The sequence below is a fragment of the Mus musculus genome, chromosome 11, assembly GCF_000001635.26.
Source record: "Mus musculus strain C57BL/6J chromosome 11, GRCm38.p6 C57BL/6J".
In the NCBI taxonomy this organism is placed as follows: Eukaryota; Metazoa; Chordata; class Mammalia; order Rodentia; family Muridae; genus Mus; species Mus musculus.
Window position 1 is genome coordinate 54,851,346 of NC_000077.6, and position 27,445 is coordinate 54,878,790.

Consider the following 27,445-nt stretch of genomic DNA (forward strand, 5'->3'; position numbering starts at 1 on the left):
CTAGGACAACCACAAATAAAACCCTTTCATGGGGCTGGAGAGATGGCTCAGCGGTTAAGAGCACTGACTGCTCTTCCAAAGATCCTGAGTTCAAATCCCAGCTACCACATGGTGGCTCACAACCATCCTTAACAAGATCTGACACCCTCTTCTGGTGTGTCTAAAGACAGCTACAGTGTACTTAATATAATAAGTAAATAAATCTTAAAAAAACCCAAAACAAACAAACAAACAAAAATTTCATGATCACATATACCATTCACACAAAAGTAGCTTAATCTACTCTAACCTAATTAGCCTCTCCATGTTTGAACAATCTATATGAAGTCCTTACTAAATACTCAACAAATGTTGGCTAAAGCAACAAAATATACCATATCGACAGAAAAAAACAGTTGCTATGGAAGCCTCTTTCAGTGCTGGTCTTCCTTGGTATGTAAGATGGGTAAGAGTCTGGTCGAGGTGGAGGCTGGAGCGACAGCGCAGAGGTAGCTCGAGATCCATCGCCCTCTTCTGGCTTCCCAGGACACCAAGCACTCAAGTGGTGCGCAAATATGCATGTAGGCAGCACACCCATGCACATAAAGTAATAGCAAACCTTTTAAAAGAGAGTCTGCCGGGCGGTGGTGGCGCACGCCTTTAATCCCAGCACTCGGGAGGCAGAGGCAGGTGGATTTCTGAGTTCAAGGCCAGCCTAGTCTACAGAGTGAGTTCCAAGACAGCCAGAGCTACACAGAGAAACCCTGTCTCGAAAAACCAAAAAAAAAAAAAAAAAAAAGAGAGAGTCTGCCGTCTGAGATCACACCGCTTAGTGCGGTTCTCCCTCAGTTCTACTGTTGGCTACTAATGACATGCGGGAGGTCTTTTTCATATTTTGTCAGTTTTCTCCTCTGTAAAGGTTGGAATAATAATTATGTATTTCTATAACTAGGAGCTGGAGGGGCTAGCTCAGCAGTTAGGGACATGTACTGCTCCTGCAGAGGACCAGAGTGTGGTTCCCAGCACCTGTCCCGGGTGACTGACAACTGCCTGTGATCCCAGCTCCCTGGGAGCCTGTGCATCTGGCTTCTGTGGGCACCTGCATGCACGTGCACAGCACATGCACAATCAAAAAATAATAAAAATCAGCCACTGTAAAAGAAATGACGAAATCTGATGCCCTGGGAATGCTTTGCCCAGGGCCCTCTTAGGATGGTTTGGAAATGCATAGTGGGAGGAAATCAACAAGGTTAATGCAGAGCCCGAGGTCTAGGGCTGTGACTTCCAGAGGATCCTGAAACCACTTCAAACACAGAGATGCTGAGTCAGGATTCATGTCGCCACCCTGGATTGTCTCACAGCTGCAATGGTACACTTTACCCAGTACTTTATCCATTAAGTGTAATGCTACACTTTACCCAGGCACAAACAACACAGCAGCACCCAGCTCTACTGCAGGGAAGTGGGATTAGGGGGAGCCTTAAATCTGACCCTCCCCTTTCTTTTTCACTGATTCTATATGAAAACTTATCTTTATACATAGTAAGTGTTCTTCCACAAGTGTACTGAAACTTTATAGACCATTAGGGAGAGATGGTAAAGGTTATTCCACAAAGTCAGAAGAGAAGAGCAGTCAGCTAAGAATGGATGTGCCCCAGGTGTGGGGACTCACACCTCAGATGGGAGGATCAGGAGTTCAAGGTCATCCTCCATAAAAGCAAGTTCAAAGCCAGCCTGGGATATTTCCTGGCTCAGGTTGGCTGCCTAGCTCAATGGTAAAGTGCTTGCCTTGCATGTGTACAATCTGAGTTCAGTTCCTAGCTCTGCAAAATCAAAACAAAAAACAAACAAACCAAAAAACCCCAAAAGCAGCATGGTCTGCTTTATGAAAGACATATTTACCTTCCAATGCTCTCTTATCATTTTTAAAAACTTGCTGTCTGGTCCTGTGCAGTGTTTTAAAGAGCTGTAAAACCTATTGAGAGAAAGGAGAATTCCAGACTGAGGAGATGGCTCAGTAGATCAAGCACGCAGCTCCATGATCATGAGCAGTGGAGTTGCGTTCAAATCCCTGAAATCCACTTAAAAAGCAAAGCCAGTAGCACAAACCTGTGACCCTCGTGTGCCTGTGGTGAGATGAGAGCAAGCGGAGAGAGACAGAGGAGTCCCAGGAACTCAAGGGCCAGCCAGCCTGGCAGAGGCTAACAAGGGTCCCTGCCTGCCTCAAACAGGGTGGGAGGCAAGGACCAACACACATACACACACACACACACACACACACACACACACAGAGAGAGGGAGAGAGAGAGAGAGAGAGAGAAACACACAGAGACATGCACACATAGATATACAAATATTACACACAAAAAGATAAAAATAAAAGATTTTACACTTAATGAAAAAAAAAAACCACACTTTTCACAGCATCTAGAATCACTATATTTATAGAAGACTTAACCAGTATTCATTTGCTATTTGTTTCTGTTGCATGTGGGTTTTGGTGGTGGTGGTAGTGATGGTTTATATCTTGAGACATGGTTTTACTATGTAGCCCTGGATGTCCTGCTTGGAACTCAAGGATCTGCCTGCCTCTGCCTCCCAAGTGCTGAGATGAAAGCCTGAGCACCAACACCCAGCTTCTATTTGTTTCCGAAAACTCTTTTTCCGAAAAGGTGGTAAAAGCAAGGTCTCGAGCGCGCCCCCAACTCGCCAGCAAGAACGACGCTGCTACAGGATCCTTCTGCACACATTTATTCAGTCCTGTTTCTTCTTTCTCCATATATCTCCCTTGTTTATATCTCCCTTGTTTATATCTCCCTTGTTTTTATATCTCCCTTGTTTTTATATCTCCCTTGTTTTTATATCTCCCCTGTTTATATCTCCCCTGTTTATATATCTCCCTTGTTTATATATCTCCGCCGAACCCTGGGCCTCTCACTCTTTTATACTCTCAGTTCCCATCCACGCACAGCAGGCCACGCCACCTCACCAGGCATGCAGCTTCAGCTAATCAGGGCAGCAGGGGCATATCTCCATCAAATTGGATTCACCTGTATCCTGGTACACCTGCGCAGCACTCAAGATGTTTGTGTCTTATATGAGGAAGTCAGGTGCAAGTCATATGACTTAGCTGCAGTCCCTGGCGCCTTTGGGACTGCCGCCACACCCGCTCCCCACAATTCCCCCTTTTTTCTTTTTTGGCAGAGAGAATGTCTGTAGAAAGCCCCCCGCAGCCATGCCCCTTACCCGTCCTTGGGTGACAAACAGCATTGGTTTGATCCCTGTCTTAGGTTGGTGACATGCCCAGGGAGTCTTATCACTGACTACCTCTCTATCATGCCAAGCCACACCTGGGGAGATTGTGTTTTGCTTGTGGCAGGTGCATCAAAAGGCCAGGATGTTAATTAACTTATGGCCAGATCTTAATTGCTGCAAGCAAGCCTCATGGGTGAAGGTAGAGGTCTGATCCCCAGTGTGCAAGCATAGGGGCCCTACACAAAACCATCTCTTAGGCTCATCACCCAGAGAGGTCTTGGCCAGCTCCTGTGTCGTTTTTCCTGGGGGAAGGGAACTAGGACACTGAACCTTCATGCAATCAGACGTGCCTTCCACAGGATGCCAACAGCAAGCTATCCTCTGTGCAGTGCTTAGCCTCGCACCCCACGGCATAACACAGCATAATTTCTTTTAGAGCGGCAAACCGAATCTGAGGAGATTGTCCCGCCTCCACTGCAGCAAAAGCCTACGCTATCATGGCTAAAGTGCGGGCCTGCACACGCTGCACCTAACACATGTGCCAAACACACACACTATTACAAGCATACATCCCAGGGCTCTCATCCCCACTCATCTTCCCTGAAGCAAGGGATAGATAGTCAGCGGGGCTATCTCTTTAAGGGGAATTCAGGGATCAAAAAGCATGGAAAAATTTGAATGTCATGTCGAGCTGGTATCGGCTTCTGGAATACCGAAAGGATCTCTCATCTTGGCTCCATCCTTTGTGCTTGTGGGATCATCCACCACATCCACAGGGGCAACTGGATCAGGAGCCTCATTCTTGCAGCGTCTCACCAATCTCTCCAGCACCCAAAGAGGTTCCGTCTGGTCCTGTGGAAACACACAAACAGACCCTCTCGCCCACATCAACACCTGATCTGGTCGATCCCCAGGGGGGATGGACACAATACCTCGTGGTAATGAGACCATAACCTCAATCACCTGTGTGTCCATCTGGGGAGTCAATATGAGAGTCAAGTTTTCACTGCTGAGGAGGCATAGGGAGGAGGCACAGAAGCTAATTCGCCTTCCTCCTCCGCCTCGGCTCTTTTGTTTTGTCCTTTCTGTCCACCTGATAACACTGTGTCTTTCTTTTTCCTTTTTCTTTTTAAGCCCTTCTCCTCTTCCGACATATTTTCTTGTTGCTCTATAAGGATTTTCTGACCTGTCTTGACTGCCTCTCGATTCAAACAGTAACAGAGTCCATATATCAGAACAAACAAGACCAAAACTATCAGACCTACCCACAAAGGGTCAATGGGAGAAAAAAGCATAACTACACAGCGAGGATCTATTGATCACTACACTGAGGTTATCATAGTTCCTTAACTTGTCCCCAAACCAGGAACCTTAACTTGTCCCAAAGCCGGGAACCTTTCGTTATGTGCCTGCTTCCTGGCAACTTTATGCTCGCCTCTATTTTATCCGAGGTCCTTCCCAAACTCCTGGGGTCGCAAGTTTCACTCACTGTGAACTTACCCTGCCGGCAACCACTGACTGCTGAAAGTTCTGAACTCGGTGGGGGAGTCGGTTCCCCGTACGGGCCACCAATTGTCGCGCCTGCTCTCGACCAGCAAGAACGACGCGACCACCAGTCCTTCTAACAGCAGTTTATTCAGTCTTCATCTTTCTTCTTTCTCTTCATCAGTACCGTTCCCAGCTGAAGAGTTCTGAATCCACGCCGGATCCTTCTCAACAGTCTGTTTTACGGGAACCTTTATTAACCACTTCTTCCCCGTGTTGCAGTTCTGAATCCTCCCTGTAGCAGGGGGTCTTCGCTTGTGCCTGAAGATGTTTCTTGTCCCGGGTTTCGGCACCAACTCTCGAGCGCGCCCCCAACTCGCCAGCAAGAACGACGCTGCTACAGGATCCTTCTGCACACATTTATTCAGTCCTGTTTCTTCTTTCTCCATATATCTCCCTTGTTTATATCTCCCTTGTTTATATCTCCCTTGTTTTTATATCTCCCTTGTTTTTATATCTCCCTTGTTTTTATATCTCCCCTGTTTATATCTCCCCTGTTTATATATCTCCCTTGTTTATATATCTCCGCCGAACCCTGGGCCTCTCACTCTTTTATACTCTCAGTTCCCATCCACGCACAGCAGGCCACGCCACCTCACCAGGCATGCAGCTTCAGCTAATCAGGGCAGCAGGGGCATATCTCCATCAAATTGGATTCACCTGTATCCTGGTACACCTGCGCAGCACTCAAGATGTTTGTGTCTTATATGAGGAAGTCAGGTGCAAGTCATATGACTTAGCTGCAGTCCCTGGCGCCTTTGGGACTGCCGCCACACCCGCTCCCCACAGCAAGGGGCTTGCAAAGTAATGTTCTAGTGTTATTTCTCTTTGAGTTAGAGAACAAAACAGGGTCTGGCTGCTAGAGAGAAACTCTGTCTCAAAAGACAAACACCAACACCCATCCCCATCCCCCAACCTCTCCCCCACGCCAAAACCTCTCCCCCACGCCAAATTCAAACCAACAAAAGCAATGAGGAGCTGGGGAGCTGGATCAGTGGTTAGGAGCATGCACTGTAGCTGGATCAGTCGTTAGCAGCATGCACTGTTCTCCGGTGGGCGTCAGCTCTGTTCCTTGGATCCCAGCACCCACATCAAGTGGTTCTGGCCTCTGCAGGCATCTGCACTTGCACACACATGCCCACGTACACATGCACACAGACATATAATTAAAAGGGGGGGGGGCAGCAGTTGGAGGTACAACCTAGCTCAGGTAAGGCCCTGGGCTCCATCTAGCAACTCATTAAAAAACTGTTCTATGAAACAGTCAAAAAAATAAAATAAAATAAAATACGAATCTTCTAAGTGGTGTGGTGGTTCATATCTGTCAATCCAGTACTCATGAGGTGGAGGCAGGGGGATCAGCTCAGTGTCAGCCTCTGCTATGTGGTGAGTTCAAGGCCAACCTGGGCTTCTTGAGAGCCTGTTTCAACAACTCTCAAAACAAAACAAAAGCCTCAATGATCATCCTGACAAGAACTTAGTGTGGGAAGGTGGTGGACTCGGCCAGTCTGCATAGGTTTCTAGCTCTCTCTCAACCTACCCCCTTTCATCTTCTCTTGACTCCTCCACTCACAATCAGGAATGTATTCTATCCTAAGAGCCCGGGAAGATGTTTCAGATAGCTCAGAGAAACCTAACTGCAATTTCTGAAATGAAAAGTGGAAGGAATGCCAAGACTTCTCAGCATCCTGAATTTGTGGGAGTCGGGGTGGGGACAGGGACAGGAGTGCCCACAAGCCTGACATTGTGATAATACATGAAACTGAAAAGGAATAGTGGTGAGAATAGCTAAGAAACTGGCGGGGAGGGAAACAGGATGGAACCTAAGACACATATGCATATCTGAAAGCTGGAGAGATGGCTCAGCGGTTAAGAGCACAGGTTCCTCTTCCAGAGGACCTGGGTTCAATGCCCAGCACCAACATAGCAGCTCACAACTATCTGTAACTGCAGTTCCAGGGGATCTGACATCCTCACACAGGCATGAATGCAAGCACAACAACAATGCACATAAAATTAAAAACAATAGATAGATAGATAGATAGAAAATCAACTTTAGATTTAGGGCTAGGGTGATGGCTCAGTGGTTACAATGCTTGTTCTGTAAGGGTAAAGACCAGTTTGGATCCTCAGAACCCACGAAAATACAGGGCAGATGACTAGCTGTGCTCACAGTGGAGAGCTCTGGGTCTAATTGAGTCACCCTGCCTCGACACATGAGGTAAGAGAACAGCAGAAGCCGTCATACACATGCATATGGGCACACATTAGTACACACATGGAAATGGAAAAAATAAGATTTCAGATTTCCATTTTTTTTCCTTTTTTGGATGCTTAGCCAATCACGGGAAACTAACAGACTTGGTATGGGGGAATGGGGAACAATAACAACCTAAACATGTGGGGGTGGCTTTGGAATTGAGTGATGTGTAGAGAAAGGAGTTTTTTTCTAAAGTGCTCAGCAATAAGAGCCCATTGCCTGGCAGAGACTGTTGATAGAAATATGGATTAAAAAAAGATTTATTTATTTATTTATATAAGTACACTGTAGCTGTCTTCAGACACACCAGAAGAGGGCATCAGATCCCATTACAATGGTTGTGAGCCACCATGTGGTTGCTGGGACTTGAACTCAGGACCTCTGGAAGAGTAGCCAGTGCTTTTAACCGCTGAGCCATCTCTCCAGCCCAGGAATATGAATTTTAAAAGGCACCACATAGACTGTGCTTGAAATGTAGTGGGTCCTGAGTTCATTTCTCAGCACTACACAATAAAATATAAATTAAGCAAGAGGTAAAGAGACATATAGGCCCAGCACTCGGGAGGCAGAGGCAGGCAGATTTCTGAGTTTGAGGCCAGCCTGGTCTACAAAGTGAGTTCCAGGACAGCCAGGGCTATACAGAGAAACCCTGTCTCGAAAAAAAAAAAAAAAAAAAAAAAAGACAAACAAAAAAGAGACAGATAGGCAGGCAGGCAGAAGCACACTAGCACACGCGCGCGCACACGCACACGCGCGCGCACACACACACACACACACACACACACACGAGACTAGGTGTCTAGATGTCCCTGCATCTTAGAAAGTGGAGAAGGGAGGATCACTTGATCCCAAAGTTTAAGACCATAGGAAGTCTGCAGTGTGGAACACTAAAGGATAGTAATCGGAGTAATTTTATATAGTACTTCCTGGGGAGTGGGGGTGTCCATTAATATAAAAACAGCACCACTAGCTTAAGACCATTATCCTAATAAAAAGAAAATGGGGGCTGGAGAGATGGCTCTGAGGTTAAAGCACTGGCTGCTCTCACAAAGGAACCAGGCTCTTCCCATCAGCCATACTGCAGCTGACAACCTCCTGTAACTTCGGTTCCAAGGAATCTGACACCCTCTTCTGGCCTCTGTGAGTACCAGACATGCACATGGTGCACAGACATACATGCCTTGCAAATAAAATAGTTGAAAAAGTTATTTTAAAAGAAAATGTGATCTTCATTACCACAAATCTACTAGAACCGGCATTACATTGTAGCTAATCATATCTTTTTACTTATTATTTATGCACTGTTGGGCATGGAAGCCAATGCCTTGAAAATGCTAAGGGCTCCAACTTAAAAGTTAAATACAACCTCAGCCCTACTAAGAAACTTCTTTTCAAACGCAAAAAGTAGCTGGGCGTAGTGGCTCGGGAGTCAGATTCCCAGCACTTAGCATGAAGATTGCTGAGAATTGGCCGCCGGTGTGAGCTACAAGTCTGAGGCCAGCCCCTCCTAATTCTTAATCAAACTTCAGGTGTCTGCCTATAAGTCCCCGTGATTCTTAAATTTCGAGACAAGATCTATGTTGCCTGGGCTTGCCATCAACAAGTAGGCTCAGCAATGCTGCCTCTCGCCCACTAGAGATTTCTGTATTCCTCTAGGTAAGTTAAATCCTATTTATAGGTTCACAAAACATGCTGTTTATTAATTTGAAGCACTTCTTACGATTTTATTAGTTGTTTATAGTCTTCCTACTATGGAACTTCTTTATTAAGGCATAGGTGGTCGGTTTATGGTCATCAGTCTCCTCTATTCACTACCTTTCATGGATCAGCCATCCTCCTCATTCATTGTCTCGTGTGGCTGTCACCCTCCTCCGCTCCGCGCCCCTCGAGATCCACTCCCTCCTCACTCACTGTCCCCCCCTTCTCCACTGCAGCCCCTCCAGGTTGTCTCCCTCATCATTCACTCTTCCACATGGCTATCAACCTCCTCCATTCACGGTCCATAGGGTCGTCTCTCCTCACTGCCCTCAAAATTGTCACCCTCTACCACTCATTGCCCCTGAAGGTTGTCACCCTCTTACACTCTCAGCCCCCCTCGGGGTCGCCTCCCTCCCTTGCCGGGGTCTTGAGCCTCAGCATCCCTGCACCCTCCTCCCGGCCCTGTCACCTTGGCGGGCTGACCCATGGCTCCCCACGCCGCTGACTCCGCCTCTGAGGGCGCCCCCTCTTGGCAACCAATCAGGGCCGGGGCACAGCTGGCGACGCTCCGCATAGCAACCAATCAGAATGCAACATGTCCTTCCTAGCCCGCCTTCCCCGCAGGAGGAAGTTCAGGCGTTTGCTAAGCAGAGCTAAGTATAAAAACGCGAGAAGCCGCGGTGCCAAATTACGGACAGGAGGACGGAAGTAGCTGAGAAGCCATGTTTGTTAGGGGCAGACTTCACTCCGCCGCGCCTAGCGTGCCGCTCGCGCACACTGTTTGTTACTGGGTGGCCTCGGAACCTGCTCGTTTTTTATCTCTTGTTTAAGGGCGTGGGCGTCTCTTAAGTGTCTATATTATAAGGTTTCCGGGCTGTGACTGTCTCCTTGGGAACGTAAGCAAACAAAAGCTAAGTCCTAACAACCACAGCCCATACATATCAGAACGCTGACTCCAGAACGTTCTGTTTGTACATTCTCTTAATTATTCCCCCCAAAGGTGCGGTTGAGTTGCCTGCTCAAGTTCACACCCTTGATCCCAGAGCCTCCTCACCTTCTGCATTATTGCCCTACTTATCTTGCCCCGTTCTTTGGTTTTGCTGAGGTAGGAAATAATTTATTAGAAGCTTCATAGTAATAACCATAAAACATTTATATACATTTTAACTTAGTACTTGCAGGCATGGATAAAAATTTCCACCTTGCTCCTGTTCCGCAATCATTTGCGTTCAACATTCCTGTAACATTTTAGGCTACTTTTAGGTAAAACTGACTGTTTATTAAGAATCAAAGATTCTTAATCTTTGATTAAGCTGAGTGTGGTGGGATATACTTGAAAACCCAGTATTTGGAAGGTAAAGTCAGGAGCATCAAGAATTCAAGGACAGCCCTGGTCTAGACTATATGAGACTCTGTGTCAATCAAAAAACAAAAAGGAAAAAAAAATTCTGCTTTTGAGACAGGGTGTCACAGTAACCCTGTCTGGTGTGGAACTTGTTATATAGATCAGGCTGGCCTCAAACTTTGAGATCTGCTGCCTCTGGAGTGCTGGAATAAAAGTTGTCACCACCAAACCTGTACTCGTCCTCAGGAATGCTTTCTACCTTGTTCAAAACCTAGAATTGGCCCAGAACTCACTGGTTAGGCTAGACTGGCTGTCCTGGTCTCAGAGATCTTCCCATCTCTACCTCCCCAAGGCTGGGATTACAAATGTGAAATACCATGCCTAGGGAGTCTTATATAAGAACACAAAGATAATTGTCAACTTTTAAAAATTGTTATTGATGGCTGGAGAGCTGGCCCAAAGCCTAAGAACACTGCTGTTCTTTCCAGAGGACCTGAGATTATTTCCCAACACCCATATGGCAGCTAACAACTGCCTGAACTCCAGTCCCAGGGGATCTGACACCTTCTGGCCTCCAAGGACACGGTATACATACACATCCAGGTAAACACTCATACACTCATAAAAATAAAATCTCACTAAAAATTTCTTATTGAGGTTTTATTTATTTATTTATTTATTTATTTATTTATTTATTTCAGGACAAGGTTTCTCTGTGTAGCCCTGGCTGTCCTGGAGCTCACTCTGTAGACCAGGCTGGCCTCCAACTCAAAAATCTGCCTGCCTCTGCCTCCCCAGTGCTGGGATTAAAGGCGTGCGCCACCACTGCTCGGCTGCAGAAGTGCTTTTAATAGAACCAATGAAATCAAGTGTAGTGGCTATTGTCTTTCATCCAAAACAATAATCAATTAGATGATCTTATACTGTGGTGGCTTCTGTAGTACTATAGATCAATTTCTTAAAAAAAAAAAGTAATTTGTAATAATAACTTCTGATTAGAAAGTTAATGAAAACCCTTCTATGTTATTTAAAAATATGGATCCTGTGGCTGAAGAGATGGTTCAGTGCTTAACAGCACTTACTGATCAGCAGGGGACTGGAGTTGGATTCCTAGCACCTTCACAGCAGCTCACAACAGGCTGTAACTCCAGTTTTGGGAGATCCAGTACTCTCTTCTGGCCTCCGTTGGCTCCTACATGCCTGTGGTGCCCATAATGTCATGCAATTGTATACATATAATAGATAAAATTTTAAAACATAGTTCTACAGTGCCCAAATGAGATCAGAAGTGAGTCTTAAGCCAACATGATAGTTTCTTCAGCTGTTCCAGAGATGAAGGGAAACGAGACAGCTCACACTCTTTACTGATCCGGTGGTGGGAACTGAACTGAAGAAACGCCAGAACTCAGTGGAAATTCCAACTGTTCATCATGTAAGTTCCTGGAGCTATGTGGCAGGCAGGAGTATGCCCTCCAAAAGATGTGTGCACTCAGGTGCCCAGAACTTCTCATTGCCTTGCCTTGCAGGAATTTGGCAAGTGAATTAAATATTCTGAGATGGGAGACGTTTCATGTACGGTCTGGTGAGCCTAATGAGTCACATTGAAAGTGGAAGAAGGAAAAGAGGGAGATGTAAAAAGATACTCCTCTGCTGGTTTTGGAGATGAATAAAAAAGACCCCCCAAAAACCGAAGGGAAGCACATGATCTTGGAAGCTGGAAAAGACAAGGGAGTGGACTGCCCTCTAGAGCCTCCAGGGAGAATGCAGCTCTGCTGTGACCAGTTTTCCCTTGGTGGAAACAAATCACACTTAGGACTTCCAGAATGCCACCCAACCGTCATCCAAACCAGAATCTTGTCCCTTTGCTGCCTCATCACCTCCCTCCTCTCCTCTCTAGGGCCCTGTTGTTACACTGGGTTCACCCAGATACCCCAGGCGCCTACCTACTTCAGGATCCTTGATTTAATCACACCTCTAAAATGCTCTTTACCTAATAACATGTTCACAGGACCCAGGGATGGGGACATGGGCACAGTCTACTCATTACATCCGGTTTGCGTGAAGCCAGTCAGTAAGCTTGAAATGGAAGTAAATGAAGGAGGAGAAACAGACAGGACACAGTCACGCAGGTTCCTATCGGTCAAGGAAAGGACTTTGGGTATCATTTTGGGATAGCATGCTCTGAAATAGTACCAACAGGAGACTGACACCATGGTTTACACTTTACAAACATCCTTTTGGCTGTGTGCAGAGACAAGAGTTCAAGGTCATCCTCAGCTAAATAGCAAATTCAGGTTCTGCCCGCTACAAGATGAGATCCTGTCTCCAAAAGATAAACATACCTGAGGCTCAGCTTTAAGTGCAAAGTACATGCTACATAAACATGAGGATTGATCCTCAGCACCACAAAAGCAAACCCACTTACCTATACACCACCCTGCCCCTACTGTTGGAACGTAGGTTGTACTAACTGGATATCCAGTTAGTCATCTCTGTCAGTGAAATATAAAAATTTATAGCGTCCCATAGCAAAGTTTGGTAATTTACAATAACCTATTTCCTGTCTAATGAATGTCTATGAGGGAAAAGAGTTCATAACGATCTAAAGATAAAAGAATGGGGCATGTGGCGGTGGTGGTGTGTGCCTTTAATCCAGGAGGCAGAGGCAGTCAGATCTCTGAGTTTGGGGCCAGACTGGTCTGTGGGGTGAGTTCCAGGACAGCCATGGCTACACACACACACACACACACACACACACACACACAGACAGACAGACACACCTTGAAAAAAACTAAATAAATAAATAACGTTGTCAAAAGAGTAAGTTGCAGATGTAATATTCTTATTCTTTTGCCTCTAAGTACATAAGCGGTTTTCCCTACATTATATCACTGTTCCTCAAAGCCACAGCACCAGGGCCAAAAGCATCATCTAGAATGTACTAGAAACCTAACTAAGAGGACCATAAGCATCATCTAGAATGTACTAGAAACCTAACTAACCATAACTAACTAACCATAACTAACCATAAGCCAGGCCAACTGATATTCATGACCTTTTCGGTAGTTACGGAAATAAACGAACATGACTCCTAATCTAATGTCTTATGTTTAGACATTATTTACCAGTGATTGCAAAGTACCAGTAATGGCTCTGATAGCAAAGAATAGGACACCAAGACTGCCAACAACCACTATCAATAATTTTGTCAAGACAGGAGCTTAAGGTCATCCTTGGCTACATAGCAAGTTGGAGGCCAGCCTGGGCTATATGAGACACTGTCTCAATAATGGTAATAATAATTTTGTTGAGACAAAGTAGTCAAATATCATCATATAGGGCAATTCAAAGGAAATAGCTTTTCCATTTATTTATTTATTTATTTATTTATTTATTTATTTATTTATTTATGAGACAGGATTTCCTGGAACTTGCTCTTTAGACTAGGCTGGCCTTGAACTCAGAGATCTGTCCGCCTCTGCCCTAGAGTGCTGACATTAAAGTCATGCACTACTATCATCTGGCTTAAGTTTTCCCATTTTATTTTTTTTTAATTATGTGTATACATGTGTGTGTGTGTGTGAGACCTGTGTGCTCACATGTCCATGGGTGACTGAAGACATCCTGCTAGGCCAAAGGCATCTGACTTCCCTGGAGCTGGAGTTACAGGCAGTTGTGATGTTTGTGCTGGCCTCTGTGAGAACAGTTTGTGTTCTTGATCGCTGAACCATCTCTCTAAGTCCCCAAGGTTTCTTCCTATGGCCACTTGGAGATTGTCAGATAAGAGGGCCAGGAACAAAATCTAATGAGGTATGGAAATGGAGGCTTAGCGTGCAGGAAAAAAAAAAAAAAAAACCAACATCCAGAGGGCAAGGGTGTGAGATGTTGAAAGAAGACAAGGGTAACAACTGTAGCAACCAGGCCAACAGATCTATATGACAACTGCGATTGTCTAGAGAACGCTGATTGGAGGTCCTGCCTAATCCCGACAAGGAGGAAATGACCCAAAGGACCAATGATGACAAAGTGCACACCATATGTAGAAAACACTTTTTAGGAGGAGCAAAGGGATAGAGAGGAGGAAGGGTGGAGGTGGGGCCAAGGAAGACTTTTTGTTTCTTCCAGGTGGAGCATCTTACCTGAAGCTGATTCCTGCCGGGGAAAATGGCCCAAGAGGCTTACAAACAACTGCCACCTAAGGTCTCATCTCTGCAGTCTTGGACTTAATTGATGCAGAGTGTGGCCAGAGATGTTTAAAGAGCTCCCAAGTGGTTTTTAGTGTGTAGTTATGACTGAGAATTGCTGCCACACACAGCAAGAAACAAACAAACAAAAAAACCCCACCTGATGTAAGACTTCACCTGGCTCTTAGCTAAGGCCTCAAACAGCTGAGGGTTTAAACGATCACGGTCAAGAGCACTTGTTCCTCTTGCAGAAAGGACCAGGCTTCAGTTCCCTCCACCCACATGGCTCACAACTGTAACTCCAGTTCCAGGGGATCCAAAGCATTAGATGTGATTCACTCTTACACATGCTTGCAAAATACTCATCTACATATAAAATAAAAATCTTTTTTAAAAAATTAAAAAAGGGAAGGCTAAGGTATCACACCCAGTAAATGTGATCAGAACAACTTGAAATAGAAACCAGACTGTTCTGGAGCAGGGTCTCGGGTAGCCCAGGCTGGCCTCAAACAATGTGGAGAAGGATGAACTAAACTCTTCCATCCTCCTGTCTTCATTTCTCAAACTCTGGGATTACAGGCGTGCAGCACCAAGCCGGGCTCGTGAGAGGAAGGGATCAAACCTAGAACTCCGTACGCGCTTGGAAAGCACTGTACCAAGCCGAGCCTCCTCCCAGAACTGGCAAATCAAAATTTCCTATAGAGGTGCAGAGGCAAAGAAAGGGCGTTTCCTCCGCCCATTTCGTTCCCTCGCTCGCCGCACGCCGGCGCCAGTGCGCACGCGCAGGCCCACCGGGCGCGAGCCGGCAGTCTCCGCGCGCTCCCGCGGTTCCTCTCCCCACTGTGGCCGCGGCGCGGGAAGGACAGTGAGCGGCCGCGATGGCTGACGAGATTGCCAAGGCTCAAGTGGCCCAGCCCGGCGGCGACACGATCTTCGGCAAGATCATCCGCAAAGAAATCCCCGCCAAGATCATCTTCGAGGACGACCGGGTAGGCTTGCCGCTTGCCCGGCGACACGCCGGCGTTCCCTGAGGAGCCGCGGGCCTGAGGCGACGCGCGGCCCGGCTGGCCTGGCCCTGCGCCCGCGTGGCCCTGCGGCGCGTGCCTGCGCTCGGGTTACGCGTTATCGGCCGCTCGGCCCGCCGCGTGTCGCGGCCCTGGTGAGGTGATGCGGGCGGAGGCCCCGGGAGGTGACGCCCGCCCGGGCCCCCTGTAAAGTGCAGACCCGTGGGGTGACGCCCACCGGGGCCCGCGGCCGCCACCCACCACGCGGGTGTCAATCTGGCCTTCGGGAAACCGGATCCTGCCCCCGGCGCAATCTCCGCGATCTCCCGCGCGCAGCGGTCCCCGCACTGCGAGGTGACCGGGGATTCGAGATCCTTATGCTCCCTGTCCCCTGCTCCGGCTGCAGACGTTGCCTCTGGGGACTGGAATTAGCCCTTCAAGCTTTTTAAAAAAATACTGCTTTAGGGTGTTTTGTTTGTTTTATTTTAATAGATCGGCTTCACTACTCTAGGCAGGCCATGAACTTGCTGACTAACTAACTGGGGCGGACCTTGAACCCTTGATCCCCCGCCTCCACCACCCATATGCTAAGGATTGCAGGCAGCCCACACCCTGCTGATCGGAGAAAACATTTATGGTGCAAGATCCAAAGTTGTATTTTTTCCCCTCCTTGATAGATGAAATCTCAGTCGATAGTGAAGACCAATTTTGTAAATTATTCCCTAGACAGTTCTGTTTATGGCTTTCAGTCTCACATAAAGCAGGGTGGGAGCTTGGCCCATTGACCAAAAGGTTTTATACGGGTTTGTTCAGTTCACTTTAAGAAACATGCAATATGAGAAAGCATTAATGCTACTGGTAATGTTCACATAGACTTGAAATAGTACTCCAAATTTCATTGGGTTCTTGAGGTGAGTTTTATTTAAATTGCCTGTATTTGTCACTAGTCTTAGAAAAAGGCCCATTTCATTTACAAAGTTTGCAAGTCTTTTAGTGTGTTCTGTAATCCCAGTCCCACCATCCATAAGACTGGCCAGCCTGTATTATGGAATAAGACCCTAACTCAAAAACAAAGCAAAACAGAACACTTGCAAAGAAAGAAAGAAAAAGCTTTAAACACAAAACCAGCATCCTGTGGTTCTTGCACTTGGAAGGTGGAGGGAAGAGAATCAGTTTAAGTCCAACCTGGCCTATATGGAGACCCCACATTAAAAAACAAAACAAACAAAAGAGAACCATTGTTTGCAGTTGTTTTGATAAATGGTCTTTGAAATAATGATTGAACTTGAGTATTACTGGCTGAGACATTCTAAATGACACAGCATTTTATAGAGTATACCAAGTAAAATTACTCCCTAGACAGGTAAGTATGGCTGGGTCCTGTTAGGAAGAGAGCATGAGATATAAAACACCCATACAAGGCGGTACCTGCACAGGAAAACAGAACAAAACAGGAAGTTGCAATCAGGACTTCGATCTGGAAAAGGTGGGAGGGGAAGGGAATCAGGTTTGTTTCCAAAATTATAAAGATGGAGGCAGAGGAGATGGTTCAGTGGCTAAGAGTACTTATTCTGAAAGCTTGAGGACCTGAGTTCAAATCCCAGCACCCATGTTTAAGCTGGGCTTAGCTGCATGTGCCTGTGACTCTAGCAGTTTGGTGACAAAGTAGTGGAGCCTGCTGGCAGCTGGCTAGTCAGCCTAGGCAAACATTTAGTTCAATGAGAACTTAAGGCAATAAGGTCCACAGCAATACAAGATGTTTCCATGCATAGGTTGCTCATCCATACATTCATGTGTGTGGATCACACACATGCACGTACACAAAAAGTGAGAGAAATTATTAACACAGGAAGAATTAGATTTTTCAAGTTGAGGAATATATAGTGTTTAAATTAAACAACAGTTGGGGTTAACAGAGGGGCTGGAGAGATGACTCAGTGGTTAAGACCCGTGTTTGATTCCTAGTACCCACATCTGGTTGCTCTGGACTGACTGTCGTCTGCAGTTCAGGGAATCCAGCTTCCTCTTCTGGCCTCCATGGGCAGACACTCAGTGTGAATATGGTGCACATCCATACATGCAGGCAGAAAAAGAAATAATCTTACAGAATAAAGAGCTGGGTGGTGGTGGCACATCTAGCACTCAGGCAGAGATAGGACAGTCTCTGAGTTGGAGGCCAGCCTGGTCTTCAGAGTGAGTTTCAGGACAGACAGGGCTACACAGAGAAACCCTGCCTTGAAAAAAGAAGGAAAATAATTAACTTTTTAAAAAAATGAGAGAGGGGGAGAGAGAATACAAGAGAATTATTGCACGGGGACTATCTATGGACAGTGTGGTTTGAGCCAGAGGACTTGAATGAGATCAGCCTGTTAAGGCTGATGGGACTAAATTTTCCTCATCCATTGTTTCAGTAACTGCTTTGTTGCTGTGAAGAGACATTAAGGGAACTCTTACAAAAGAAAACTTTCTTTTTTTTTTTTTTTTTTTTTCAAGACAGGGTTTCTCCATGTAGCCCTGGCTGTCTTATGTCTTAGAACTTACTTTGCAGACCAGGCTGGCCTCTGCCTGCCTCTGCCTTCTAAGTGCTGGGACTAAAGGCATGCGCCACCACTGCCCAATTCTTTTGATTTTTTTCAAGAAAGGATCTGTGTAGTCCTGGCTTGTCCTAGAACACACACTATATTAGGCTGGCATCCAGCTCACAAGAGATTCACTGCCTCTGCTTCCGAAGTGCTGGGGCTAAAAGGTGTGTACCACCACTGCTACCACCCAGCTAAAAGAAAACCTTTGAGAACTTGCTTACAGTTTTAGAGGTGTAGTCCATTCCTATGGTGAGAAGCATGGGGGTGTGGGGGGAGAGAAAGAGCTATCGTGAGCATGCTTGATGACTAAGCATTCAAGTGTACAGGCCTGTGAGAACTATTAAGGCACAGATGCAGTGTCACTGTCTCAGAATGGCTGTCCTTAATCACCCAGTCCAAACCATACTCCTCTGTGATGATTGCCCCTCTCACCCTTTCATAATGTGTGTGACCACTAAGAATCACATCTCTGCTTAGGCTCCATCCTAAGACTAAGTTACGTGCAAAGGATTGTGAGGCCATGTACATTATGTACACATCTGTTTCCTTAGCGACTGTTTGGTGCCTCCCATTCAAACTGCTTGACAGAGAGTGTTTTAGCCTAGCAGGTGATATACTAAAGCTTCTATTGTTTTGTTTTTTTTCCCTAGTGTCTTGCTTTTCATGACATTTCCCCTCAAGCACCAACACACTTTCTGGTGATACCCAAGAAGCATATATCCCAGATTTCTGTAGCAGATGATGATGATGAAAGTGTAAGTAAATTTCTAACATTACACTTTTTGTTTGTTTGTTTTCTCTATGTATCCCTGGCTGTCCTGGAATTTCCTATGTGGACCAGGCTGGCCTGGAACTCAATGGAGACTGGCCTGTCTCCATCTCCTGAGTGTTGGGATTAAAGGCATGCTCCACCGCCCCCAGCTTGATTGCTTGTTATTTAGTGGTCAGCAGTGTACATTTTCTGTGTTTATGATTTTTTTTTCTTTTGCAGCTTCTAGGACATTTAATGATTGTTGGCAAGAAATGTGCTGCAGATCTGGGCCTGAAGCGCGGGTACCGGATGGTGGTGAATGAAGGTGCAGACGGGGGACAGTCTGTCTATCACATTCACCTCCATGTCCTTGGGGGTCGGCAGATGAACTGGCCTCCTGGTTAAAGCAGGTTGGGGATAAAGTGTCCTTCTCTAGATAGTTGGCAAGCTCCAGTAAGATAAATGGCACACGTAGTTTTGCCTGTATATGGAGAAATTGAAGAGATCATTTAAAATTCTGTGCCTAATAAAAGACATTGTTGCACGTCTATGAGTGGATTTGTTACTCTGGAATCTGTGTGGTGGAATGCTGAGGGTAGGGAATGCATAGAGGTTCTCAGCAGACTCAGGGCCACAGAAAGCCAGGCAAAGGATCTACCACTAAGATAGGCCCAGAGCTTTAAGTCCAGTACTCAGGAGACAGGCAAGTGGATCTCTGGGAGTTTGGGCCAGGTTTGTCTACACAGTGAGACCCTGTGTCAAAACTAGAGATCAGCTCACAACCCAACTTTATCACATTTTTTTTTTCAAGGAGACCCTGGCATTGAATACTGTGGTAGTTTAAGTGGTCTTTAATAAATTACAAAATTTTGATTTGAAATATCCTCTCAGGTTAAATTATTAATTCAGGAGATTTCCCCTTTCTCATACACACACACCCTTTTTTAAAAAAAATTTTTTTTGAGATAGTTCAGGCTAACCCTGGTTAGCTTGAAGCTCACTATGTAGACCAGGCTGGCCTCTAACACATAGGTGATTCTCCTGCCTCCCAAGGGTTGGGATTATTATACCTCCTGGCCTTGAGTGTTTCTGGATAGATTAGGAAAACTGGCCTTTACATGTAACACTTTCTTTTTCCATTTTATGTTGTATTTAAAACATATGTATAGATAATGCATCTTTTAAAATGCCTTTCATGGTTTTCCTCTCCCCTGTCATTTTCCTGGCTTTCTGTTCTATGTTGGGGAAGAGTTTTGGAAGGATCTATGGCATGGTTGAGAATGAAGCAGGGAGCACGCGGGAAGAGTCTGCTTTTTTCAGGAACACTTCCTGTCCTGATGAACCGAGCCAGCATTAATACAGCAGGTAGATAACACCCATTGTCCTCCTCCTGCCCGGGACCTCTGCCTTTAATTGTCCTGGGACAGACACCCAGACTTCATATGGCAGCCAGTCTCCAGGATAGCCCACAAGAATCTCTTCTGGTCTTCCCATTCTTGTGTATTCAGAATGTGGGCTGGCCTGAGAGATTATCAGTATGGCAGAAGGAAGGAAGGTAAGAGTTCTGAGGTTAGGTCTTAAAGGGTGATCTGGTCTACACTGTGGTCTCTGGGATGCCTTCTGCTGTAGATGAACATTTATATCCAACAAATTCCTTACCTCTGCTATGATGCTGTAGGGAGAAGGGGCTTTTGCTAAGTGACAGAGAGAAATAACTGGATTCTGACCTAACAAAAGGCTGTGTGTAGCTCCTTTGCCATGTGAAGACAAGTCAGAAGACTCCATGTGTGACCCCTTACACGGTATTGAACGATGAGGAGTTGATGCTAGAAGCCACTCAGTTAATGGCACTTTACAGCATCTGGAACAAGCTATGTTGCTTGCTTGGGGGAAGCCAGCAACTGGCTGAGGAACTTCTAGAGCCCACTGGAAAGGCCTGGGCTGACAACAGAACTGTCAACAACTAGCAGTCCCTGTGAGCAAATCACACTGACATGGGATCCCTCTGGGGCTGGAGTTACAAGTGGTTTTGAGCTGCCACGTGGGTGCTGGGAACCCAACTCTTGTCCTCTGTGAGAGTAGCAAGTGCTCTTTCTCACTGAGCCAACTTCCGTCCTTGGCAGGGTGTTTTATTGCAGTTTAGAAAAGAGACTTGTTTTGGTGCAAAAACAAACTTGTACTTTAGTATTACATCATGAGGCATCTGCCTAGAGCAGCATAAATGTACGGGACACTTGCAGTTTCTGAACCCCCTCCTATTTGAGAGAGTCCTTGCCCCTAAAAGAAGCTGCTGAGGAGACCAGTAAGAAGTTGCTGCTCCGCCCAGCTGGGATGCAAGCCCTTGACTTAGGCTCTGCCAATCAGATGCACTTATCTGGGATTTTGAATCTGAAACTAATGACACAGGAACAAGGACAGTGGACACTTCATCCTGGTGTCCGTGGCAGCAGCTTCCAGTTGGCAGGCACAATGATGTCTGTGTTGTGAACCCTCAGATCCAGTGCTGAATGCCAGGGAAGACAACAGTGCAGGCTGGGTCCTTTGTCCGGTAATAGCGGAGTGTACTGCTCATTGGCTCTCTGGCAGTTTTTCTCCATAACTTGTTTTTATTTCTGCTTATTCCCTGAATTAACCTGTGAGCTATTCATTAAGCTTTGTTTCACAAAGGTAACTGACAAGTTAGTGGAATCCTAGAAAGTGAGATGGCCTGGTAAAGAATGGAGACTGCCTGATTGTACTGGTTTGGGATTAAGGCAAGGAGAATCGAGTGAACATCAAGGGTAGTGGAGTTTCAGAGTCAGAGCCTGTGAAAAACAGCAAAGGAGAGGAGTAACTCATTTGTGCCAATTAAGGGCATGGCATTGAGCTTCCAAATGCAGTCACCACAGTATTCTATAAAGGTTATGCCAAGAGAGACAGGGTTTCTAATATAGTCCTGGCTATCTTGGAACTCACAGACTCACCTGCCTCTGCCATCCAAGTACAGTGAGATAAAGACGACAAAGTGTATAGGCATTCACCACCATACCCAACTTTTATTATTATTCCTAATATTGCTGAAATTGTGTTTTGTGACAGGGTCTTATGTAGCTCAGGATGACCAAAACTTGCTGTGTAGCAAGGATGACATGGCTTTCTGATCCTTCTGAACTTCCTAAGTTCAGGGGTTAGCTGTATGAACCACATACCTAGCTTTCTTTGTTTTTTTGAGACAAGAACTCATATGGGGTTGGCCTTCATCTTAATACATAGTTGAGGATGGATGACCTTAAACCTCTGGTCTTCCTGCCTTTATATAAGTGCTGGGATTATAGGTGTGTGCCACCAAATCAATTTCGTATTGCTGAAATCTTCACAGTAACAATATCAATTCTAAATAGTAATTAGCTCACTTGTCAATTTAAAACCCAGGGACTTTCTGTGACTCTGCTGTATAACTTTGTAATAATGTTTTGTTTTGTTTTGTTTTGTTTTATTTTGAGACAGGATCTCTCTGTGTAGCCTAGGCTGTCCTGGAACTCACTCTGTAGACTAAGCTGGTCTCCAACTCACCGAGATCCACCTGCTTCTGCCAAGGCAGTCTGCTAGGATTGAAAGCATGCCTTTGTAAGAAATTTTGCAAAACACACCCCAGCAATGGAAGATCTGAAAAAGTGGCAAGTCCAACACAGTTGTGGGTTCTCAGTGCTGCCAAGTGCTGTTTGCTTAATCAACACATGTATAGAGTCTGCTAGAAAGCTAAAGCATTGATCAGGAAAGGGTGGCAGCTAAATATTTGGGATGAATTGTGCTAGAGAATTTGGCTGACAGACCGCCTTTGTGGGGAGAGAGGGAGGAAGGGAGCTAGGGGGAGAGAGACCAGAGGCCTCATGACTTTCTGCAATAGGTAGCATGTGTGTGCATGCATGTGGAGGCCCAAGGCTGGTGTCAGGAATTTTCTTGGTGGGAGTTGTTGCTTCATCCAACCCCTGAGATTACGTGAGTGTCTGATAAACTAACTGGTAAACCTTTAGCTATCAGGAGACTGTAACTAGCCACTGTGTCCCATGCCTGCACATCTATCAGGGGACCCTAACTAGCTACTGTGTCCCGTGCCTGCACATCTCTACTTTCAGCACTTTGAAGACTGAGGCAGGAGGATTGAGAATTCAAGGCCAGCTTGGACTACATATGGAGATGCTGTCTCAGAGAAGAGGGGAAGGGATGAAAAGAATAAAAAGAACAACACAGCGTTTGGAGAGGTGGCTCAGCAGTTAAGAGCACTGCTTGCTCTTGCAGAAGACTTGGGTTCAGGTCCTAGCACCCACATGACAGCTCACAGCTGTCAATAACTCCAGTTGTATAGGATGGTGCCCCCTTCTGGTCTCCATGGTACCAGGCATTCACACAGGTGCATATGCAGGTAAAACATGCATATACATAAAATTTTTAAGAAAATCTAAAAAATGTTTTAAAAGCCAGGCAGTGGTGGCACACACCTTTAGTCTCAGCACTTAGGAGGCAGGGGCAGGAGGATCTCTGAGTTCCAGGCCAGACTGGTCTACACAGGAGCTCCAGGACAGCCAAGGCTATTAAACAGAGAAACCTTGTCTTGAAAAAACAACACATGGAGGGACCCATGGCTCCAGCCGCATATGTAGCAGAGGATGACCTTGTAAGGCAACAATGGGAGAAGAGGTCCTTGGTCCTGTGAAGGCTCGATGCCCCAGTGTAGGGGAATGGTGAGGTTGAGGAGGCGGGAGTGGGTGGGTGGGGAAAGGAGGGGGGTTAGGAGGTTTCTGGCAGGGGGGTGGGGAGGGGAGAAACCAGGGAAGGGGATAACATTTGAAATATAAATAAAGTATTTAATAAAAAAGAAAACAATAAGCCGGGCATGGTGGCGCACGCCTTTAGTCCCAGCACTCGGGAGGCAGAGGCAGGCGGATTTCTGAGTTCAAGGCCAGCCTGGTCTACAAAGTGAGTTCGAGGACAGCCAGGGCTATACAGAGAAACCCTGTCTCAAAAAAACAACAACAAAAAAACAACAATGTTTTTTTAAAACAAAAAACAACCACAAATTTAAAAATGGGCAAATGGCCAAAGTGTTTTAGGGCATTGAAAATACTGTGAAAATATCAGGGTGGGTTGATTTAAGTACACATACATCACCACCCATGGAATGTACATGGCCCTGACTCACACAACAAACACCAACAATAAGAGTAAGCATACAGTAACCATATTGCCAACTGACTAAACACATATAAGCACATCCATTTGTAAGCATAAAGTTAAGAGAAATGAAAATAGGAGTGAACCCAGACTCTGAACTTTGTGGGACTGTGATATGTCAAAGCAGATTCATTAATGTAATGAGGGTACCATTGTGGGGTCACCAATAATGGGGGAATTCTACATGCATGGGACAAGGGACAGATTTTACCTTCAATTTTTCTGTGAACCTAAAACTATTTTAAAAATCGTTTTTAAGTCAGGCAGTGGTGGCGCACACCTTTAACCCTAGCACTTGGGAGGCAGAGACGGGGATTTCTGAGTTCAAGGCCAGCCTGGTCTACAAAGTGAATTCCAGGACAGCCAGGGCTATACAGAGAAACCCTGTCTCGAAAAGCCGAAAAAAAAATGTCTTTGAAAAAAAAATAAGGAAGGAGGCAAACATTTGAATGAGACACTTGGGCGAAGGAGATACACAGTGCGCAAGCTTGTGGAAGGATTCTCAGCATCATTAGCCATCGTAGGACTGTCAACCACAATGAGGTACCATTTCACACCATATGGGATGATTATAGTCAAAAAGACAAGCAGAGGAATTGGAGCCCTTGTAACCGTTGATGGAATTGAAAATGGTTCAGCTGCTTTGTAAAACAGATTAGCAGCTCTTAAAACACAAGGTAGTTATGGTGATTTTAAGTAATCCCAGCAGTTGGAAGCAGAGGCAAGGATCTCTGAATATTCAAGGATGCGCAGCCTGCACAAGATATGAGGGGTGACAGTGGTGTCAGGCCAGCTAGGGTTACACAGCAAGACCTCATCTCAAAACACAAAACCCCAGAAAGGTTAAACAACACTCACACAGCTGATTACCCATAGAACAGGTCTACCCTGAACTATATACTTAATCGAAGTGAGGAAATGATAGTTTGAATGTGAAAGGCCCCTCAGGCACTCATGAACCTGGGGGCTTGGCTGTGGGCTGATGAGCTTTTGGGGAGCAACTGGATGCCAATGGCTCTGACCCAGTAGATGGACTCGGGATGGCACCGTTGGGAAGTGTTGAAAAGCAGAAGGCCTAGGTAGAGGGAGCATGAATGGGGCTCCTTTCCTTGGTCTCCACTTCCTGGCTGCCATTAGATGCCCTCTGCCACACTCTGCCGATGCCCTGATTCTCTGCCTCACCTTAAGCCCAAAGTAGTAGTGCACCAGAGCTCTGAAAGGCGAGCAAAACCAGCCTTTCTTCCTTGAACTTGATTTTGTCAAGAATTTGTCATGTGACAAAAATCTAACTAGCACACACATGTTCCATAAAAACCTGTCCTGGAATGTCCAGAGCAACATCACCTAGAATGACCAAGTGCACAAACAAATCATGAATGCATTTAAACACTTTAAAGATGTGTGTGGGCTGGTGATATGGCTCAGTGGTTAAGAGTGCCGACTGCTCTTCCAAAGGTTCCGAGTTCAAATCCCAGCAACCACATGGTGGCTCACAACCATCCGTAATGAAATCTGATGCCCTCTTCTGGAGTGTGTGAGGACAGCTACAGTGTACTTACATATAATAAATTAAAAAAAAAAAAAAGGTGTGTGTGTTTGTGTGTGTGTGTGCGCCCGTCTGCCTGTCTGTCTGTCTACCTGTCTCTCTGTCTAGGTATACTCACATGTATATGAGAGTCTGCAGAGGCCAGAATAAGACATTGAATGTCCTGGTTCTGGAGTTACAAATGTGAGCTGCCAGACATGGGTAATAGGAATTGAACATCTGGAAGAGCAGCAAGTGCTCTTAACCACTGAGCCATCTCTCTGTCCCTTCACAATGTCACAAGTGCATCTAATTGATCAATAATAAAAAATAGTGTACCCCAATAATGGAATTTTATTAGCCATAAAAAGAACAAAATTGCTGAGATTTGGATGCTAAATGGAGGAAGTCAGTCGTAAGAAGTACCATGCTCTGTCATGTTATTAAATGTAAACATGCATTTACTAAACCAACTGTCCAGAATATAAAGATATCCATTAAGACAGAAAATAGATTTGTGGTTTCTGAGGGTTGAGTTTGGAGCATCGGGGAATGACACTACTGCTTACTGTCCCCTTACCCTAAATACTTTAGCATGAGCCCCAAGACAAGGACATTTCTCAGTAAACCTACAACTGTTTTCTCTTTTTAAAAGTGATCTTTAGCCAGGCAGTGGTGGTGCACGCCTTTAATCCCAGCACTTGGGAGGCAGAGGCAGGTGGATTTCTGAGTTCGAGGCTAGCCTGGTCTACAGAGTGAGTTCCAGGACAGCCAGGGCTACACAGAAACCCTGTCTCAAAAAAACCAAAACCAAACAAAAAACAAAACAAAACAACAAAACAAACCTTTAAAAGATCTTTAAACTTATTTAGTTCATGTGTATAGGCGTTTTCCTATGTGCATGTAAATGCACCATGTGTATGCCTGGTGCCCACAGAGGCCAGAAGAGCCATTTAGATCTCCAGGAGAGTTGCAGATGTTTGTGAGCTGCTCTGTGAATACTGAAAATTAAACCTGGGTCCTCTGCCTTGGCAAATGTCCTTTAGAACTGAGCTGTCTCTCCAGGCCCTACTTTTTTTGTTTGGTGGTTTGGTTGTTTGTTTGTTTGTTTGTTTGGTTTTTTGTTTGTTTTTTGAGACAGGGTTTCTCTGTGCAGCCCTGGCTGTCCTGGAACTCACTCTGTGGAACAGGTTAGCCTCAAAGTTACAGAGATCCACCTGACTGAAGGTGTATGTCACCACCACTTGGCTTAAAAGATACTTTATTACATTTTATTTGTATGTGTGCATGCACATACATGCTGTATCATGCATTCCACATGGGGTCAGTTCCCTCCTATCATGTGGGTCCTGAGAACTGAACTCAGGTCATTAGGCTTAGTGGCCCGTGGCTTTCCCCAGTAAGCCATCTTGATGTCCCCACAGCAGTTTTCTATTTAGGCAAATTAACAGTTCAATGATATCACGTGATATACAGTTTACATTCAGAGTCACTACTGTTCATGGTGGCTATTCACCTTGACTGCATCTGGAGTAAAACCCAAGCATTTGGGCACACCTGTGTGGGATTTCTTATTAACTAAATCATTAAAAGTGGGAAAACCCACTTTTTGGTTTTTCGAGACAGGGTTTCTCAGTATAGCCCTGACTGTCCTGGAACTCACTCTGTAGACCAGGCTAGCCTCGAACTCAGAAATCCGCCTGCCTCTGCCTCCCAAGTACTGGGATTAAAAGCATGAGCCAGGGCTGGCAAGATGGCTCAGTGGTTAAAAGCACTGACTGCTCTTCTGAAGGTCATGAGTTCAAATCCCAGCAACCACATGGTGGCTCCCAACCACCTATAATGAGATCTGATTCCCTTTCAGGTGTGTCTGAAGTCAGCTAACAGTATACTTATGTATAATAATAAATAAATCTTTAAAAACAAAAAAAAAGCATGTGCCACCAGTGCCGGACTTAACCCAGATCTTTTGAGGTGGGAAAATCTGGGCCACACCCTTTGCTGGCAGTCTATATAAAGAACATGGAAGAAGGAAGCTGTTCTCTTTTGCTTGCTTGCTGTCAATGGCAAGTCCTTTCTTTTACTGGCATTAGATGCTCCTTCTTC

The 27,445-nt window shown here is 45.6% G+C and overlaps 2 protein-coding genes and 1 long non-coding RNA gene across 10 annotated transcripts in view; 2 read left to right on the forward strand and 1 right to left on the reverse strand.

The window, feature by feature from the left end:
- The window catches only part of Lyrm7 (LYR motif containing 7), a 34,056-nt gene extending 24,480 nt beyond the window's left edge, over positions 1-9,576 (reverse strand). For 3 of the 7 annotated variants that reach the window (NR_156460.2, NM_001363191.2, NM_029327.5), the window contains exons 1-2: positions 9,207-9,252; positions 1,882-1,954 (exon numbers count right to left, since the gene is read on the reverse strand). Coding sequence is in view for 3 of the 7 variants with exons in the window: in NM_001363191.2 (NP_001350120.2) it covers positions 1,882-1,954; positions 9,207-9,224 (91 nt within the window). In the remaining 4 variants the exon portion in view is untranslated. Of the gene's footprint in view, positions 1-1,881; positions 1,955-9,206 lie in introns of all 7 variants that reach the window. The other 4 variants (XR_388549.2, XR_388548.2, XR_003949526.1 and 1 more) reach the window with 3 other exon arrangements.
- On the forward strand, positions 8,469-11,514 carry Gm31490. 2 transcript variants are annotated; one of them, XR_879859.2, is made up of 3 exons: positions 8,469-8,695; positions 10,571-10,685; positions 11,404-11,514. It is a non-coding gene; the product is annotated as a predicted gene, 31490 (long non-coding RNA). The 2 variants fall into 2 exon arrangements; XR_388651.3 differs by lacking the exon at positions 11,404-11,514 and adding an exon at positions 9,738-9,842 and having other exon boundaries at positions 8,476-8,695; positions 10,571-10,598.
- A 3,523-nt stretch (positions 11,515-15,037) lies between these two features.
- On the forward strand, positions 15,038-19,161 carry Hint1 (histidine triad nucleotide binding protein 1). The gene is made up of 3 exons (NM_008248.3): positions 15,038-15,255; positions 18,503-18,607; positions 18,844-19,161. Exons 1-3 carry the CDS (start codon positions 15,145-15,147, stop codon positions 19,006-19,008), a joined length of 381 nt encoding a protein of 126 aa, NP_032274.1. The 5' UTR covers positions 15,038-15,144; the 3' UTR covers positions 19,009-19,161.
- Positions 19,162-27,445: the final 8,284 nt, after the last annotated feature.